Raw genomic sequence first — 17,069 nt, 5'->3', positions numbered from 1 at the left:
TCGTTGAGCTGGAGTATTCAGAGTTCCATAGGATTTTGTTTGTTTAATTTTGGGCTTTGAAGTTGGAGTAAAGGAGTTTTTGCTTTATGTTTTTATTAGTTAGCTATGGCTTCCATATGTAAATCTTTACATGGAAAGCATTTTATGTTCTAGCATGAGCTGCAGGACAGAATTTAGTCATCAATCGAGTCCCTTGTGCAGGTACCTGACGTGAAGAAATCCAGTCAGTAATATTGCCACTTTCTACTTTGCAGTAGTTTTCTAAATCAGTAAATGAAGCTGGTGGTGGGGGTGTTGAACAGGTGGGTAGGAAGGTGAACGGGGGTGGGGGTGAGATTATAATGCCTGGATCTTTAGTAAACACAAGTACTGTACACATTTTGTTAGTGAGCTGTTTGTGTTGTAGGAAAGACGTTAGGGTTTGAAGTCGACAGCCAAGAAAGAATTCTTGAGGCGTCTTTGTTGCAAAAAGGTGACTTTATTAAAGCAAGCGCACAGTACCAGAGACAGAAAGAGCTGCTGCCCCGGGGTTGTGAGGGGTGGCTGATTATATACTATGGGGTTGGGGGAGGTAAGGAAAAGGAAAGTTTCAAGAGAACTTTCATATGCTAAAGAGGACCTACAAGATACCTGAGGCCTTGCCAGTGTCAAGTTAAGGTTGTTTTTCCCCTCTAGCAAGGCATGAACAGTAAGATACTGGGGAGATTCCTAGAAGAATGTCACACCTGTCCCACTCAGGAGTGGGGGGTGGGGGGGAGGTTGCAGGGTGTCAGCTTATGCTTTGTCTTCAGCCAGCATGCTGCTCCCTCACATTTGCATAACAATGTTCTTGGAGTGTGGAATGTGCCACCAAAACCGAAAATAATGTGCTGGAAATTTATTTTCATTTAAAATGAGTTATGCCTTCTTATGGGCCCCCATAAAGGGGGATCCCAAATTATCCTGAATCTGCTTTCCAGTGTTCACAATTCTTCACCTAATACAGTTAGGATCACCTCAGTGTAGAAAAACACTTCGTTTGTTCACAGAAGGTACTCCTTCAGGATAGACAAATTAGAAAAAGTCACCCCTCTTTTTGGCTGAGGAAGCCTAGAGTTCGGAGGCTTGGTTTGGCGTACAGAGCCCCAGCAGGGTTTCAGCTTTGTTCTTGTGCCCTCTCCGGTGTGTGGCCTTGTGCAAGGCCCAGCTGTGTGTGGAGCCAATGGACCAATGACAATATGGTGTGCATTCCCAGAAACTCTCTTTATCCATACATGGATTCTGCTAAGGCAGTGGGCAATGACTAAAGCACAAGAACTGATTTATGATGAGACTAATGGGGCAGAGGCCTTTACCCAGTTGTGCAGGAGGAGAACCTTCTCAGCCTCTTCTGAATCTGTCCCCACTTTTTTATTTTGGACACGTTGGTCCTGAGAACTGCAAAAATTCTGGGCACGAATGACTCTATCCAGACCCCTGCATTAGAACTGACCAAACTCTAGCATGGGTTCTCACAGCCCAAAGGCCTGGGGATGCTCTGGCCCTGCTTGAGTTCCTGTCTGTAAAAGCTTACAGCTGCCAAGAGAATGACTGTTCCAGCCAATATCTGACCAAAGGCCCTTGACTTCCCTTTCTTAGAGCATTTATTTAAAAAACAAACAAAGGAAACTTCCAGGCACCTGGCTGGCTCAGTCAGAAGAGGATGGGACTCTTAATCATGAGATCATGAGTTTGAGGCCCACGTTGGCGCTACAGATTACTAAAACAAAATAAATAAACTTTACAAAAGAAAAAATAAAAATAAAAATAAAAAATCTTCCAGTTGTAAATCCTTCCTCTGTGAGATGTCTATGTATTTCCTATAACCCAGGAATGTCTTTTTCAAAGACCTGAAAACCATTTCTTTGAAATGTAATAATCCGGTTAATAAGACCTCTGTCTCCCAGGCTGTGGGAAGAAGCCTAACTTGGATAAATTCCAGTTAGCAGACATAGATGGCTGAATCACATTGATATTAAGCAACACTCTTGCCCACTTTTTGTAACTTTTCACTTCTCCAGCCCTTAGTCCTTCTCCCTATCCCTCATTCTGTAACCAAACTATGGTGAGTTGGCTCCTTGATTAGTTATAGAGACTACACCACGCAGAGTTATCACCCAAGGGAAACTTTATTTGCAGCAAATGAGATCTTGGGAAATAACTTCCAAAGTCCTGACTCCCTAAGCAGGGATGGGAGGTTTAGGATGGATATTCGGAAAAGGGAGCTTTGTCATTGAATGGAAAGGTGGGCATAAGGTTATTCAGGAGCACTTAGAAAACATGCCTCGGGGCACCTGGGTGGCTTAGTTGGTTAAGCGTCTCCCTTCGGCTCAGGTCAAGATCCGGGAGTTGCGGGCCCCTGGGTGGCTCAGTCGTTAAGCGTCTGCCTTCGGCTCGGGTCATGATCCCAGGGTCCTGGGATCGAGTCCCACATCGGGCTCCCTGCTCAGCAGAAGACCTGCTTCTCCCTCTCCCACTCCCCCTGCTTGTGTTCCTGCTCTCGCTGTGTCTCTCTCTGTCAAATAAATAAATAAAATCTTAAAAAACACACACACACACACAAACAAGATCCGGGAGTCGCGGGATTGAGCCCGCGCATCGGCCTTCCTGCTCCGCAGGGAGTCTCCTTCTCCCTCTGTACCTCACTCCTCTCTCACTCTCTCTCCCAAATAAATAAAATCGTAAAGCAAAAACAAAAATGTACTTAAAAATACTGACTACTATAAGCATTCATTAAAAAGAAAAACATGCCTATACACAAATCCTTTGTTATGTTATCGAAGGTTGTACTCCTCCTAGGGCGGAGACTTGAACGTGTTGGCGAAGCAGAGGTAACTGTCAGACGAACGGAAGGAGCTATGGGTACGCTCTGAGAGCTGGTATAAACTGGATGGGGTCTTGGGCTCCTTATCTACAGTAAGGAATGCAGGGCGTTGCTTGCTTTTGAAACAGTACTGGGAGTTTTACCATTGATTCATTGTGTCTGATAGAGTTAGGCTATTTCCTGGCCTTGTAGAGAGTTAATTTTTGCATTCCCTTTGTTCCCTTGAAATCCTAACTACTGACATTTTCACATTTCTTTGTAATTCTGATACCTCCTAAGGAAGTTCTGCAAGTAATGTTTTAGGGCAAGAAGAGCCCTCGAGGCATTTGGAAAATCGCTGGGGACCTAAAATCATTTGTCCTGTGTCACAAAATCTACGTCTGGTTTGTTTTTTTTTCTTTGTCTTTCTTTTTCCAGGGACCACGAACTCTTTCTGCTTACAATTCTCTTTTTAAAACGTCCAGTCACCTCTGCGTATATCAGAACTGAGCTCAGCTCTTTCCCTTCCTGCCTTTACCCCCCTACATTGTTACTGAATAAAATCTGTCTTTACCCTCTTTAACCAGTGTGCAGTTTTACCTTTGATAGTTCTTCTACTGGTCCTTATCCTGGTTCTTTCTATGTAAGTAATATAACTTCCTGTAACTTAATGTTCTAGCACTCAGAGCGTGGCAGGATTTTTTTTCTCCATCCGTGCCCGCGGTTCTTGGTCACGCCACTTCGAAGAATGAAGAGGTAGACCAGGCAGGAAGGTGGGCAGCAAAGCAAGGTTTATTGAGTGATAGCAAAGTGACAGTACAAAACTTCCAAGGAGGGAGGGGACCCAAAGGGGTTGCCACCAGGGTTTCTAAGTCTAGGGGTTTTTATGGGCTTGTTGGCAGGCTGTTTTAATCTGATTAACCCTCCATGCGCCTGTCATCCCACCAGATTTTTGTCACCTGTCTATCATGGGAAAGGGTGGAGGACTCCTTCCAGGGCGGTGTAAAATCCTCCTAAGGGTGTTAGGGTGGAGGGGCCCCTTGTCCCTGCCTGCCGGCCTGCCTTCCAACTATCCTTCATCAATAGTTTTCCCCATTGCTATCTAGTTTCCATAAACATAGTACTTATTTTTTTTTAAGATTTTATTTATTTATTTGACAGAGAGAGACACAGCGAGAGAGGGAACACAAGCAGGGGGAGAGGGAGAGGGAGAAGCAGGCTTCCTGCCGAGCAGGGAGCCCGACGTGGGGCTCGATCCCAGGACCCTGGGATCAGGACCTGAGCCGAAGGCAGACGCTTAAGGACTGAGCCACCCAGGCGCCCCAAAATAGTACTTATTTTAAAAGTTTTATTTATTTAAGTAATCTCTACACCCAACGTGATGCTCAAATTCATGACTTCAAAATCAAGATCAAGAGTCACATGCTCCTCCAACTGAGCCAGCCAGGCGCCACCCCCAGTAAAGATAATACTTAATCACTGCATAGTATGGGTTTTGTGCTATAAATTTCTTAACCAAAAACCCATTAGATTTTTTTATTATAAAAGGACTCTATGTTCATCATGCAAAATGATAAAAATACCACAAACAAAATATAAATCACCTATCCAGTAATCCCACTACCCTGTTTTGCCTTCTTCTAATCCATTTTCCAACTTTTTTGCTATTAACCTTTCAATATGTATCCTTATGGTCTATATATTCTCTGAATATATTTGTATGATTATGCATAATTCTAAAAGCAAAAGTGGGATCGCACTTTTTATTTTTTTATTTTTTTTAAATTTTATTTATTTATTTGAGAGAGAGAGAATGAGAGATAGAGAGCACGAGAGGGAAGAGGGTCAGAGGGAGAAGCAGACTCCCTGCTGAGCAAGGAGCCCGATGTGGGACTCGAACCCGGTACTCCAGGATCATGACCTGAGCCGAAGGCGGTCGCTTAACCAACTGAGCCACCCAGGTGCCCAGGATCACACTTTTTAAACAGATGTCTTTTCTACTTAATATTTTCTGATGTAACTAAATATTGTTCAGAAATGCAATTTTAAAATGACACAACATTCCATTGTTGGTACATTGGAGGTACCATCATTCATTTAGCACCTTCTTGGTGGACTTTCCAGTCTTTTCCCCACCACCAGTATTTCTCTATTACGGACAATATTGAAATAGTCTTATAGGCAAATCTTTGTGCTCATCCTTATTTAGTTCCTTTGGATAAATTCTGAAGGGCACATTAACTCCACTGAAGACTCAGCTCCCTCTCTTTTTTGGCTTTATGACCATAAATCTCCCTTTCCTCTTTGGTCACGTCTCTGCTTCCCGTGTAGGATCTTACGAAGACTTAGATCTTCAAAATCTAAATCCTTTTCGATTTTGGCTAGGCATGTGCTTTTTTCTCCCACTCTTCCTCAGCAAGCTCACTCGTCCCATGGCTTCAGTGGCCACTCCTCTGCTGATGACTTGCTATCCACACCTGCAGTCTAGATATGTAGCCAGAGCCCCAGTCCCTAAAGATCCATTTCCTACGGCTCCACTTGGATGTCTCACAGCACATAAAACTCAACATAGCCAAAATGGAATTCAGGATTTTACCTCCCAAATCCTCATCCTTCAGGGATTCCTGTTTTAGTGAGCAGCACCACCATCCACCCAATGCTTCAAGCCCAAAACCCGATGGTCTTACTGGTCTTCTCTAGAACATTGCACATTTTGCCAAGGCTTGTTGACCCTACTTCCTACCTTTGAGTGTTAGAATTCATTTACTTCTCTTCATCCTCACTGTGATCTCTAGACCAAACTGTCATCAGTCTGTATTACTTCCATAACTGGCTCCTTGCCTCCAGTCATATTTTCTTCAATTCATTTTCCACATTGCAGCCTGAGAAAATTTGCTAACATGCAAGTGTAGTCATGTCACTCTGAAATTTAAACTCCTTAAGTGGCTCTCTTGTTGCCTTTGGAGCCAATGGACCAATGACAATATGTCCATACTCTTTATCATGGCTGACCAGGACTTTTTATTTTATTTTATTTTTTTAGATTTTATTTATTTGACAGAGAGAGACACAGCGAGAGAGGGAACACAAGCAGGGGGAGTGGGAGAGGGAGAAGCAGGCTTCCCGCGGAGCAGGGAGCCTGATGCGGGGCTCGATCCCAGGACCCTGCGATCATGACCCGAGCCAAAGGCAGACGCCCAACTGACTAAGCCACCCAGGTGCCCCTGACCAGGACTTTTTAAAAGAGTAACTGGTCCTGCCTATTTGTCCAGCCTCATTTCTTGACACTCTACACTCCGCTAAAAGCTTTGGTTGTCTTCTCAGTTGTTCCAGTAAACCATTGTTCTACCCTTAGTAATCACATTTCTTGTTGGCTTTTCTAGTCCCATTCATCACATTACCACATCAGAGAGTCCATCTAGCACAATGCCTAATGTATTTGACATTTTATTTTTTTAAGTTTTCTCATTGCTTTTATTTTATCCTTTTAAAGGTTTTATTTATTTGTCAGAGAGAGAGGGAGAGAGCGTACAAGCAGGGGGAGCAGCAAGCAGAGGGAGAAGCAGGCTCCCCGCTGAGCAAGGAGCCCAATGTGGGACTCGATTGCGGGACTCGAGTCCCGGACTCTGGGACCATGACCCAAGCTGAAGGCAGACGCTCAACCAACTGAGCCACCCAGGCATCCCCGTATTTGACGTATTTTAAAAAAATATGTGTTGTTACAATTTTATTTATTTGACAGAGAGAGAGACATCGAGAGAGGGAACACAAGCAGGGGGAGTGGGAGAGGGAGAAGCAGGCTTCCCGCCGAGCAGGGAGCCCAATGCTGGGCTCGATACCAGGACCCTGGGATCATGACCTGAGCCGAAGGCAGATGCTTAACGACAGAGTCATCCAGGCACCCCAGACATGTGTTGAGTTAATAGATGTATAAATATTGGGTGAGAGGGTGTTAATACAAATATTTTCTATAAGCTGGATATATACTAACTGAGAAGAGGTATAGTTAAGTCTATATAAGTCTAGAGTAATTCAGAGCAATGGTCAAATTCCTGCTCCAGCACCTTGGGTCAATTTCCATACTTCTCTAAACTTGTTTCAAAGATATAGTGTCGGGGCGCCTGGGTGGCTCAGACGGTTGGGCGTCTGCCTTCGGCTCAGGTCATAATCCTGGGGTCCTGGGATCGAGCCCCGCGTCTGGCTCCCTGCTCCGCAGGAGGCCTGCTTCTCCCTCTCCCACTCTCCCTGCTTGTATTCCCTCTCGCTGTCTCTCTCTCTCTGTCAAATAAAAAAAAAAAAAATCTTAAAAAAAAAAAGATATAGTGTCTACCTCAAATAGTGTGAAAATTAAGCAAGACAACTAAGGTAAAATGTTCAGTACTTCAGGGGAAGAAAAGTTTTCCTTTCTTCCCTTCTAAGTTCTCTGTTTTAGTCCAATAATTGACATAAGACAGGGGCTCCTGGCTGGCTCAATCATTAGAGCATAAGGCTATTGACCTTGGGGTCATGAGTTCTACATTGGGGGTAGAGATTACTAAAAAAAAAAAAATTAAAAAAAATAGACATAAGACAGATTAACAAGAGAAAAACTTAATTACAGGCTTCTAGGAGCCCCACCAAGACCTGAGAGGCTCTCCACTAGTCAGGCAATTGAGGTTCATATGCCATCCTGAGCTAAAGAAAAGAGGGTAAGGATCTGGGATTTCATAGGGGAGAGAGATAGTTCATAGGAAGATGGGAAGAGCCAATATATGGTTAAACAAACGCTTGCCATGCTATGAAGAGAAGTCTTTCTTACGCTAAAAAATATTATCTTTGGTAATAGCTCTCTTCCTGATACAGGCTCTCTAGCTCAATTTCTTTAGGGCAGTTAAAGGGGTGGTAAAAAGCTCTTTTTGAATCTGTTGGGCCTTGATTGTCTTTAGCTCCAAATAATCTGCCTGCTAAAGTGGCACATTCTGGGGTGGCCTGCTCTGAACCGCATCAGTACAGTATCTGGCATAGAAGTGTTTAATAAATGTAATCTAGTAATAGTGACAATGGAGATTATGATACATTGCCTCCAGATGGGTGTTCCATTTTGAATGCCAACCTATTATACTGTTTAGCTGTTTCAATAAGCCTTCCAGTTGCTACTAGCAATTAAAAATAATTTCTCTTATTGCCTGCAATAAGACAGGCAAACATTTCACATTTCTTAAATTAATACCTATTATTAGACCTTCAGTATTTATACATTTATACATTTTGGCTTTCTTAAAAAAAAATGCTTCAGGGACACCTGCCTGGCTCAGTTGGAGGAGCATGTGACTCTTGATCTCGGTGTCATGAGTTTGAGCCCCACGTTGGATGCAGAAATTACAAAAAGAAATAAACTTTAAAAAAAAAAAAGTTTAAAAGAGTGCTTCAGTGATGTCTTCATGAGCATAACTTTTTTCTTCTTCCTAAAAGATTCCTTCAGATAGATTTCCAGTAGTATTATGGTAACATATTCACATTTTCAGAACTTTTGATATGCATTGCCAGGTTGCTTTCTGTAAAGTACAGACTCCTTATTCTAATTTTAGGAGCCTTCTCTAAATCCTGATTTTTCTACTTGTTTATTTTTTTCTACTTGTTTTTAATTAAAAATGAAAAACATAATTTTACTTTCCTTTGTATTCTTTTTTTTTTAAGATTTTATTTACTTATTTGTCAGAGAGAGAGAGCGTGTGCGAGGGGGAGTGGCAGAGGGCGTGGGAGAAGCAGACTCCCCACTGAGCAGGGAGCCCAACACGGCACGGGGCTCGATCCTAGGACCCTGTTATTATGACCTGAGACAAAGGCGGATGCTTAACCGACTGAGCCACCCAGGGGCCCCTTTCATGTGTATTCTTTATGTATATGGTGTGGTGAGCACTTTAGCCAGTAACTTGTTTCTAGATGACTACAGCCCCTTGTTATCCTTTCTCACAGTGATATTAGAGACTTACTATGGTCATGTGTGAATTGTGTTAAAATCAAATGCACTATATATGATTAAATGTAGGATACTCTTGGGCCACTTGGGTGGCTCAGTCCGTTTGAGTGTTGGCCTCTTGATTTCAGCTCAAGTCATGATATTGGGGTCATGAGATGGAGCCCTGCATCAGGCTCCATGCAGTCTGCTTCAGATTCTCTCTTCCCCTCCCCCCATCTCTAAAAGAAATAATTAAAAAATCAGATACTCTTTAATAGTCAAAAATTCGTGTTCTTTTCCACTAACTATTAGGTAAGTCACAGAGAGCACTGATTTCTGCAAAATGCAGTTACTTAATACAGGAGCAAAAATCAAAGAATAGTATCTATATGGTAAAATATATATGCTATAGAAGAATGTTTATTTTTATTTATTGTATTTTTAGATATCAAGGAGATAGCGTTTAACTTTGACTTTTAGTTAGGACTGCATTTGTTGGGAAGTAACACAGAAGACTTGGAGGTAGGCAGTGTGTGATTGGTGTGACAGCTCCATAATGTCATCATTTCCCGGGTTCCTATCCCTTGGCTCTGGTATGGATTTCATTTACATGGATTTCATTCCCATGGTCAAATGGCAAGAGGCAAAGGGATATCTGAATCTGTCTTTTTTTTTTTTTTTTTTATCAGAAATACAAAGCTTTGGGGCACCTAGGTGGCCCAGTTAAGCATTCGCCTTCGGCTCGGGTCATGATCCCAGGGTTCTGGGATTGAGTCTCACATCGGGCTGTCTGCTCGGCGGGGAGCCTGCTTCTCCCTCTCCCTCTACCTGCTGCTCTGCCTACTTGTGCTCTCTTTCTACTCTGTCAAATAAATAAAATCTTAAAAAAAAAAAAGAAAAACAAAGCTTTCTTGGAAGCTTTACCTAATGATCTTTTGCTTACATTCCATTGGCCAAAAATGATCATATAGCTATCCCAGGTGCAAAAGGAGTCTGAAGAGGAAAATAGTTTTAGTTGGGTACATTGCCACCCTGAACAAAATTGGGTCTGTCAGAGAAAAGGGGGGACAAATATTGACTAGGCAACTTGGTAGTATCTGCCACAGATGTAAATATGTGTGTAGTTTTTCATTAGTAATATGAAAAATACCATGTTATTTCTCTAAACCCAAACTGAACTTACCAAATACTCTGTGATTAAACTTCTATTTCATATTAGACCAAACCAACAGAAGAAACAAGTGTAACCGGGCTTCTCAAACCTGTTATTTCTCTTGTTCTTCAGGTTCTTTCTACCTTCCCCCAACCTGTGGTGCAGAGTATCCCTCAGGAATTTGAAATCTGCAGATAGTTGTAGTGCCTGACAAAGAAAACTCATCAAACTGCTGCATTTAATCCTGAAAGCATTCCTGGGACATATTTTATATACCAGAGATATAAACAAAGTATTCTAGGATGTGGAGTCGCATTTCTTCTAGTGCAAGGAGGAAAGATTGCTTTCTCATTGCTCCTTTGCCATGTCTGACATTATTGGTTAACTAATTGGCTAATATTTTGGATCTGGAAGTCCCTGGGCTGCCTCAGTCATTAAAAACTTCTCATTGTGAGGGGCACCTGGGTGGCTCAGTCGTTAAGTGTCTGCCTTTGGCAAAGGTCCTGATCCCAGGGTCCTGGGATCGAGCCCTGCATCGGGCTCCCTGCTCCGCGGGAAGCCTGCTTCTCCCTCTCCCACTCCCCCTGCTTGTGTTCCCTCTCTCACTGTGTCTCTGTCAAATAAATAAATAAAATAAAAAACAAAACAAAAAACTTCTCACTGTGATTTTTATGAATTTAAAACACATGTATTCCATATATTAGATCCTAATTCTACCCGTGTAAATCTAATAGAGGGTCAAAGATGGTAACAGATCTCTTCTGGGGAATTGTGTTTTGTCCATACACTAAATAAATTTAAATTAAACTTATAATTGTGCTCTGGAACCTGAAAAAAACTTGGAGAGCAACGGAGAGCAATTACCCTTAAAAGATGTGAAAAGTGGGGCGCCTGGGTGGCTCAGTCCGTTAAGCCGTCTGCCTTTGGCTCATGTCATGATCCCAGGGTCCTCAGATAGAGCCCTGCATGGGGCTTCCTGCTCAGCAGGAGAGTCTGCTTCTCCCTCGCCCTCTGCCCTTTCCCCCGCGCGTGCTCTCTATCTTGTTCACTCTCTTAAATAAATAAAATCTTAAAAAATGTGAAAAGCTTTTTTTCCCTTTCAAAACCAACAGATTATACGATTTTGCTTAACATATATGAGGAAGTCTTACAAGTTTTCTAAGGGTTTAACTTCTCTCTTCATGTCCAGGAATATACTAGTAGATCTAAGAAATAACTTAATCATGAAGGCACTGAGTATTTGGTATGTTTTAGGGATTCAGAAGCAAAATCCAATCATATGGCCATATGGCATAGGATTTTGTGCACCTGAAAGGTGGTATAGGATCCTGGTTAAGGGAATATGCCTTGAGCCAAACTGCCAGGATTATTAGCTGTGTGATCATGGGCTAGTTACTTAGCTTCTCCGTGTGCCTCAATCTCTCGCAGGTTAAATGGGGATAACAGTAGTATGTACTTGGAAGGATGATTATGAGTTTATTTCCACAAAGAAGTTAGTAGAGTGCCCGGCCATTTGTTAGCAGTCAAAAACATTAGCCATTATTTTAGCCATTAGAGATTCCTCTTTCCCAGGGAAATTTAAGGACTCTTTGCCGGGTCATTTGTGTCAGCAACCTCCTAAATCCAGTTGTGGCAAGCTTCTCTAAACATGGTTCCACTCCCCTTTTAACATATACTAAAAATGAAATGGAAACTCTTACTGTGTTTCTTTTTGCTTATAACAAAATAATTAAAGCAAGCATATACAACAACAAAACAAAACAATCCTTTTACACTCTACAAAACTTTTTAGACAAAAGCCTCAAACATATTTCAAAATGTTTTGGTAATGGTTTACAGCATATATTAATCTGATAAAGACTCACTTTTTTATGTCTCTGCCCACTAAGGTCTCATGGATCCTCAAGAGTATGGGTAAACAGACAACCAAGATTTAATGAATCTCTGACGAAGAGGTAAGTAAATGGTGATTTTTTTTTCTTAAACACTCAAGGCCACATAATGTTGCAGTAGAGAAAAGAGAAGCCAGTCCTCATCAGACACTCCTCACATAAGTAAGAGACAGCACTTCTTCAGTGGGTCTCAGAAGGTAGGATCCTTGCCACAGGAAGAGAGCTGGTTTAGCTGCCTGGATGGGCTGGGTGAGTATGTAGTTCTGATTCCCACCAGAGTGGCCAGACGTTTGGAAAACAGGCCTTCCAGGCGCAAGTACCCACCTGTAGAAATTAGAGCTAAAAGTCATGCATTTCAAACATTATGAACAGGTTGCTCTGGCTAGCTTTGCACTGAGGCCTAAGGCTTCAACAACTGTAGCCTCTGGTAGCAAAAAAAAAGGAATGTCTTCCCAAGGTGGCATTTGTTTGAGATTATCACAGGGACTCCTACTTATATACAGCTTTAGAAATATACATTCAAAAGTTTTTGGAGTTCATTCATTCAACATTTGCTGTGCATAAAACCCAACTATTCAGGGGCGCCTGGATGGCTGTCATTAAGTGTCTGCCTTCAACTCAGGTCATGATCCCAGGGTTCTGGGATCGAGCCCCACATTGGGCTCCCTGCTCAGCGGGAAGCCTGCGTCTCCCTCTCCCACTCCCCCTGCTTGTGTTCCCTCTCTCGCTGTCTATCAAAAACAAAAACAACCCCCCAAAAACCCCAACTATTCAAAATTCCTGCTCAATTAGGTCTAGTTTATTAAGGTCCACTATAAATGGCAAATGTTTGATGTGTAACATTTAAGATTTCTGCTAAATATTATTAAACATAATAAATGTGAGGTTGTTTCTTAAGAGAAGCTCGAGGCAGAGAAGCCTATTTGATTAAAAAAATCTGAGTCCAATATGTTACTATCAAGTATTCTCTGAAGTATTTATTGATCTTGTTGATGATCACTATTAAATTTGTTGAAGACTGGTATTGTGATTGCTAAATATTTCCAAGTGAAAGAAATAATTTCATATTTACTGGATGAGCTGAAAACAACGCTACGGCTCTTGGAGGATTAGTTTATTTTCTAGAGTTTATGTATAAAAGGAAGTCTTAAAATTACTTACATACAATGCTGTTCCTCAGTACATTTCTTAAACATACTTAAACCATGGCATGCATTACTTTTAAGAAATCTACCATGCTTTAAAAGCTTGAGATGTGTCTTTCTTCCGTGGGAGTGTAATTAACAAAAGGGCCCTTAAGTTAGTTGGGAGGGCAAGGGGAGGAAAGGAGGATGGGGCCGCCTTCCTTTTGGGTCAGGGTTAGTTTGCGTGTGCTAGATTCTGAAAGAGAAAAGGTCAGTGCGGGAATTTAGTGATTCCTTATTATCTCAAGATGGAAGTCGGGGCTCTCGGGCTTGTCCAGGTTATGAATGGAGAGCTCGACTTCCTTTTCCCTTGCGTCCTCCTCGGTGGGAGTGGGTTTAGGAAGGAAGTGGCGGGGCGCAGGCCCACAGTCCTCGCCCGCGCCCTCCGCATCCGAGTGGCGAGGCCGGGACGGTTCAGCTCACCCAGTCAGTGTAAATTCTGGGAGGGCCCGCTGGAGGAGAGCTCCGCCGGAGTGTGCAAACGGGATTCTGTGAATGTTGACATTAAAGGAATGCGCAAATTCAGCGTCGTAGTCCCCGCAGCTTACCCGCACCTATTTTTATATCTAAGCCAAGGTCACTCTTTAATACGGGGCCATAGCCCTGAGCTGGGGCATCGCACTCTGCCTTGTGACGGCGGCCCGGGCGGAGAGCGGGCTCCGGGGGCGAGGCGGGGGCAGCCCGGCGCCCCCCCCCCCCCCCCGCCCGGCTGTCCGAGCCCGCACCTGCCCGGCGGTCGCCTGAAGGCCGGGCCCGGAGGGAGGCAGGGCGGCGTCCCCGGCGCCGAGGAGGGGCCGCGCGGCGCGGGCGGGGGGATTCGCGGTGGGCGCGGGCGCAGCGCGGCTGCAAAGGCTGGAGGCGCTGCGGCGCGAGTGCGTCACGCCGGCGGAGGGCACGGTGGGCTGCGGCCGACCCGCAGACGAGGAGCCAGGCGTCCCGGGCGAGGGGAGGGCGGCCGCACCCGCCCTGGCAGCCGCGAGCGGCGCGGCCCGGGACCGGCCGGGGGTCGCCAGCGAGCAGCCGCCGGCTCCATTCATTCCCGCGGCTCCGCCTCCTTTCCCGGGCTCCGGTGGCTCCGGAGGCGCGTCCGAGGTGAGTGCGCAGCCCGTCCGGGGCGGGGGCCCCGGCCTGAGGCCGAGGCCGCCGCGCCCGACCCCGCGCCCCGCCGGCTTCGGACCCGCGGACTGCGGGCCGCCCTGAGGACTCGGCCGCGGCGCAGGCCCACGCCGGCCTCCCGGGCCCCGGGCGCGCGTCCAGCTGCAGGCGGCCGGCCGGGTCCCCCGAGGGGCGTGTGGCGCGCCCCCAGGTGCGCCGGCCTCCTCGTCAGCGCCACCATTTTGTGTGAGGGAATGCCGCCTTCTTCTTGGCTGTCCTCGGATCGCGTTCGGCTCCCCAGCTGCTGCGTGCCGAGCCCCCTCCCCTCCCACTGCGCCCCACCTGGAGCCTGTCCGCGCTCGCCAGTGGCCCCGGCGGGGCGAAGAGCGGACCTGGTGAGGCGGCGCGCTGAGGCGTTTAGGCTCGGGTTCAGCCACGCAGGTGGCCTCCGGAGATGCTCTGACCACCTCCCTTACCTTCAACTTCTTTTGGATTAGATACCGTATAGGTTCTCTTCTAGAATGCAGGTCATTGCAATTTTGTTCTAATTCTTAGCTGCCCATTGTGCAGTTTTTCGAGGCCTGTGCCCTAGGAGATCGATGGGTGAAGCATTGCCCTGGGTTGTTTATGCTTCAGGGACCTGGCTTACATTTACTCCCATTATTGTCCTTTGGGAGAAATGATGAAACATCTTACTCCATTTTCAGCTCCTGGAAATCGGTGTGGGTAGCTTAAATTATTTTAGATTACTAGATTCTACGATAACTACCTGATGCAGGCCCCCTTCCCCCTTTGAGAGACCTTTCGAAACATCAATTAAAATACTCCCTTGTGAGGATTTTTGAGGGGGTTGGGGCTGGCGGAACAGGTTTCTCGAAGACTATCGGAAGGAAAAGTTGTAATTGTGATTCAGAACTGTCACAGTTTGTCATTTTCAGGGTTCCTGAGAATTTGGTAATTCTTGTTTTGATTTATCTTATCGCAAACCTACCTAAGTACCTAGTGGATTATACTTGTGCCACATTTGTGTTTTATCACTGCATCACAGGGATTAGAATCTGGCATGGTGGCTGTTGCATAATACACACGTTTGGGCCTTGGAGGGAATTTACCAAAATGGACCTGGGTTTGATGTACCATGTATCATCTGTTTACATTGATGGATTGATTGTACCGGTTATGTACCGGTTATGTTTGCAGACTATAGCTTGTTTTTCTCTTACCGGAGGAAAGATTTTTAGTGCCTAGTATGGACCAGGCTAAGTTTTCGGGTTGAGGGGAGGTGGAGGACAGGGAATGAAATAGTGAGAGCAACCTGGGAAATGACCATTTGTGATAAGGCTTCTAGTAGAAACAAAGATAAAACATCAGTCTTCAAGGAAAGCTTGTAGGTGTCATAGTAGCCTTCTCTCTTAGAATTTATGAGGAGGATAGGTTTAGGGAACTTAGAAATAGATTACGAGTAGCAATATTAGCCTGCTGCATGAGTGAGTATAATAACCTAAGATGCTTTACCTGTGGATTTAAGAGTTGTAAAAAGTTTCAAATTAGTTTGACCTGAAATTAGTCCAAAATAGTATTAGAATCATTACAAGTGGTATCATTTTCTAATAAAGGTACAGTATATGCCAAACAAAGGGCTTAACTCTGATTTGGATAAAACAAAGTATTTTATAATAAGATGCTTTTGAGAGTACAATTCCATTGTCATCTTTCTTATGAAATTACTTTCATTTGAATAGTTGAAGACTCTTCCATTAATTCTTTCGATAAGTAATTTCTTATCATGTACCATTTCTAGCAGAAATGTCATGCCTCTCATTAATGACATGTTCCAGGAGGAGAATTATGGAGGTGAAAGGGACCTTGGACATAGAGAGATGAATCTTCTTTTAGGGAACTTGAACAGGCACAGATTGTCTGCTAGGGTGATTGGATCTGTCTTAGGTTCACCGGGAACAAGATTGATCCTCCCAGCAAGTTCATCTTTGAGCCAGATAAAATTCCCACACCTTTACATTGATTCTGTTAATACACGGGTTACAGAGGTTCCCTTAATTGATACTATTGTATTTTATTAACTCCAGCTTGGATTAATGTGGTTGGAGATTTTGAGCATCCATGTTGTTACCTGTGTGAGAAAATGAAAAGAAAAAAAAAACACTAATGTTTTTCTCCATTAGCTCCCACCCCCCCCTTTTTTTTAAAAAAGATTTATTGTGTGTGGGGGGGGAGAGAGCAAGAAAGCAAGCATGAGCATGGGGAGGGGCAGAGGGAGAAGCCGACTCCCTGCTGAGCGGGGAGCCCACAGCGGGGCTTCATCCCAGGACCCTGAGATCATGACTTGATGCGAAGGCAGAGGAAGGCAGACGCTTAACCGACTGAGCCACCCAGGCGCTGGCTCCCCTAGGAGAAGAATTATGGAGGTAAAAGGGACCTTGGACGTGGAGAGATGAATCTTGTTTTAGGGAACTTTTACTTGCGGGGGGAGGGGCAGAGGGAGAGGGGAGACGGTCTCAAGCTGACTCCCTTGCTGAGTGCGGAGCTGGAGGCGGAGCCGGTGCCGGTGCAGGTGCCGGAGCCGGTGCCGGAGCCGGAGCTCATCTCACCACCCTGAGATCATGACCTGTGCCAAAATGAAGTCTGCCACTCGGGGCTCCTGGGTGGCTCAGTCGTTAAGCGTCTGCCTTAAGCTCGGGTCATGATCCCAGAGTCCTGGGATCGAGCCCTGCATCGGGCTCCCTGCTTCAGGAAGCCTGCATCTCCCTCTTCCACCCCCCCTGCTTGTGTTCCCTCTCTCGCTGCCTCTCTGTCAAATAAATAAAATCTTAAAAAAAAAAAAGTCTGCCACTTAACCTACTGGCACTCGGTCTAGCCCTTTATTTACTAAAAAAGATTTTGTTTGAGAGAGAGAGCGAGCACAAGCAAGGGGGGGGGCAGCAGAGGGAGAGGGAGAAGCAGACTCCCCGCTGAGCAGGGAGCCTGA

General features: G+C 44.9%; 1 protein-coding gene across 6 annotated transcripts in view; it reads left to right on the top strand.

Moving 5' to 3' along the window:
• The first annotated feature begins 13,954 nt into the window (after positions 1–13,954).
• FAM169A (family with sequence similarity 169 member A) overlaps positions 13,955–17,069 on the top strand; it is a 73,696-nt gene continuing 70,581 nt past the window's right edge. The window contains exon 1 of one of the 6 annotated variants that reach the window (XM_027606328.1): positions 13,955–14,080. Coding sequence is in view for 4 of the 6 variants with exons in the window: in XM_027606330.1 (XP_027462131.1) it covers positions 14,338–14,478 (141 nt within the window). In the remaining 2 variants the exon portion in view is untranslated. Of the gene's footprint in view, positions 14,081–14,201; positions 14,479–14,591; positions 14,611–14,783; positions 14,806–17,069 lie in introns of those variants that run through there. The other 5 variants (XM_027606330.1, XM_027606326.2, XM_027606325.1 and 2 more) reach the window with 5 other exon arrangements.

The sequence above is a fragment of the Zalophus californianus genome, chromosome 5 (genome assembly GCF_009762305.2).
Source record: "Zalophus californianus isolate mZalCal1 chromosome 5, mZalCal1.pri.v2, whole genome shotgun sequence".
Taxonomy (NCBI): domain Eukaryota; kingdom Metazoa; phylum Chordata; class Mammalia; order Carnivora; family Otariidae; genus Zalophus; species Zalophus californianus.
The sequence above is the reverse complement of the archived record's forward strand: the minus strand, read 5'-3'. Positions and strand labels throughout refer to the sequence as shown.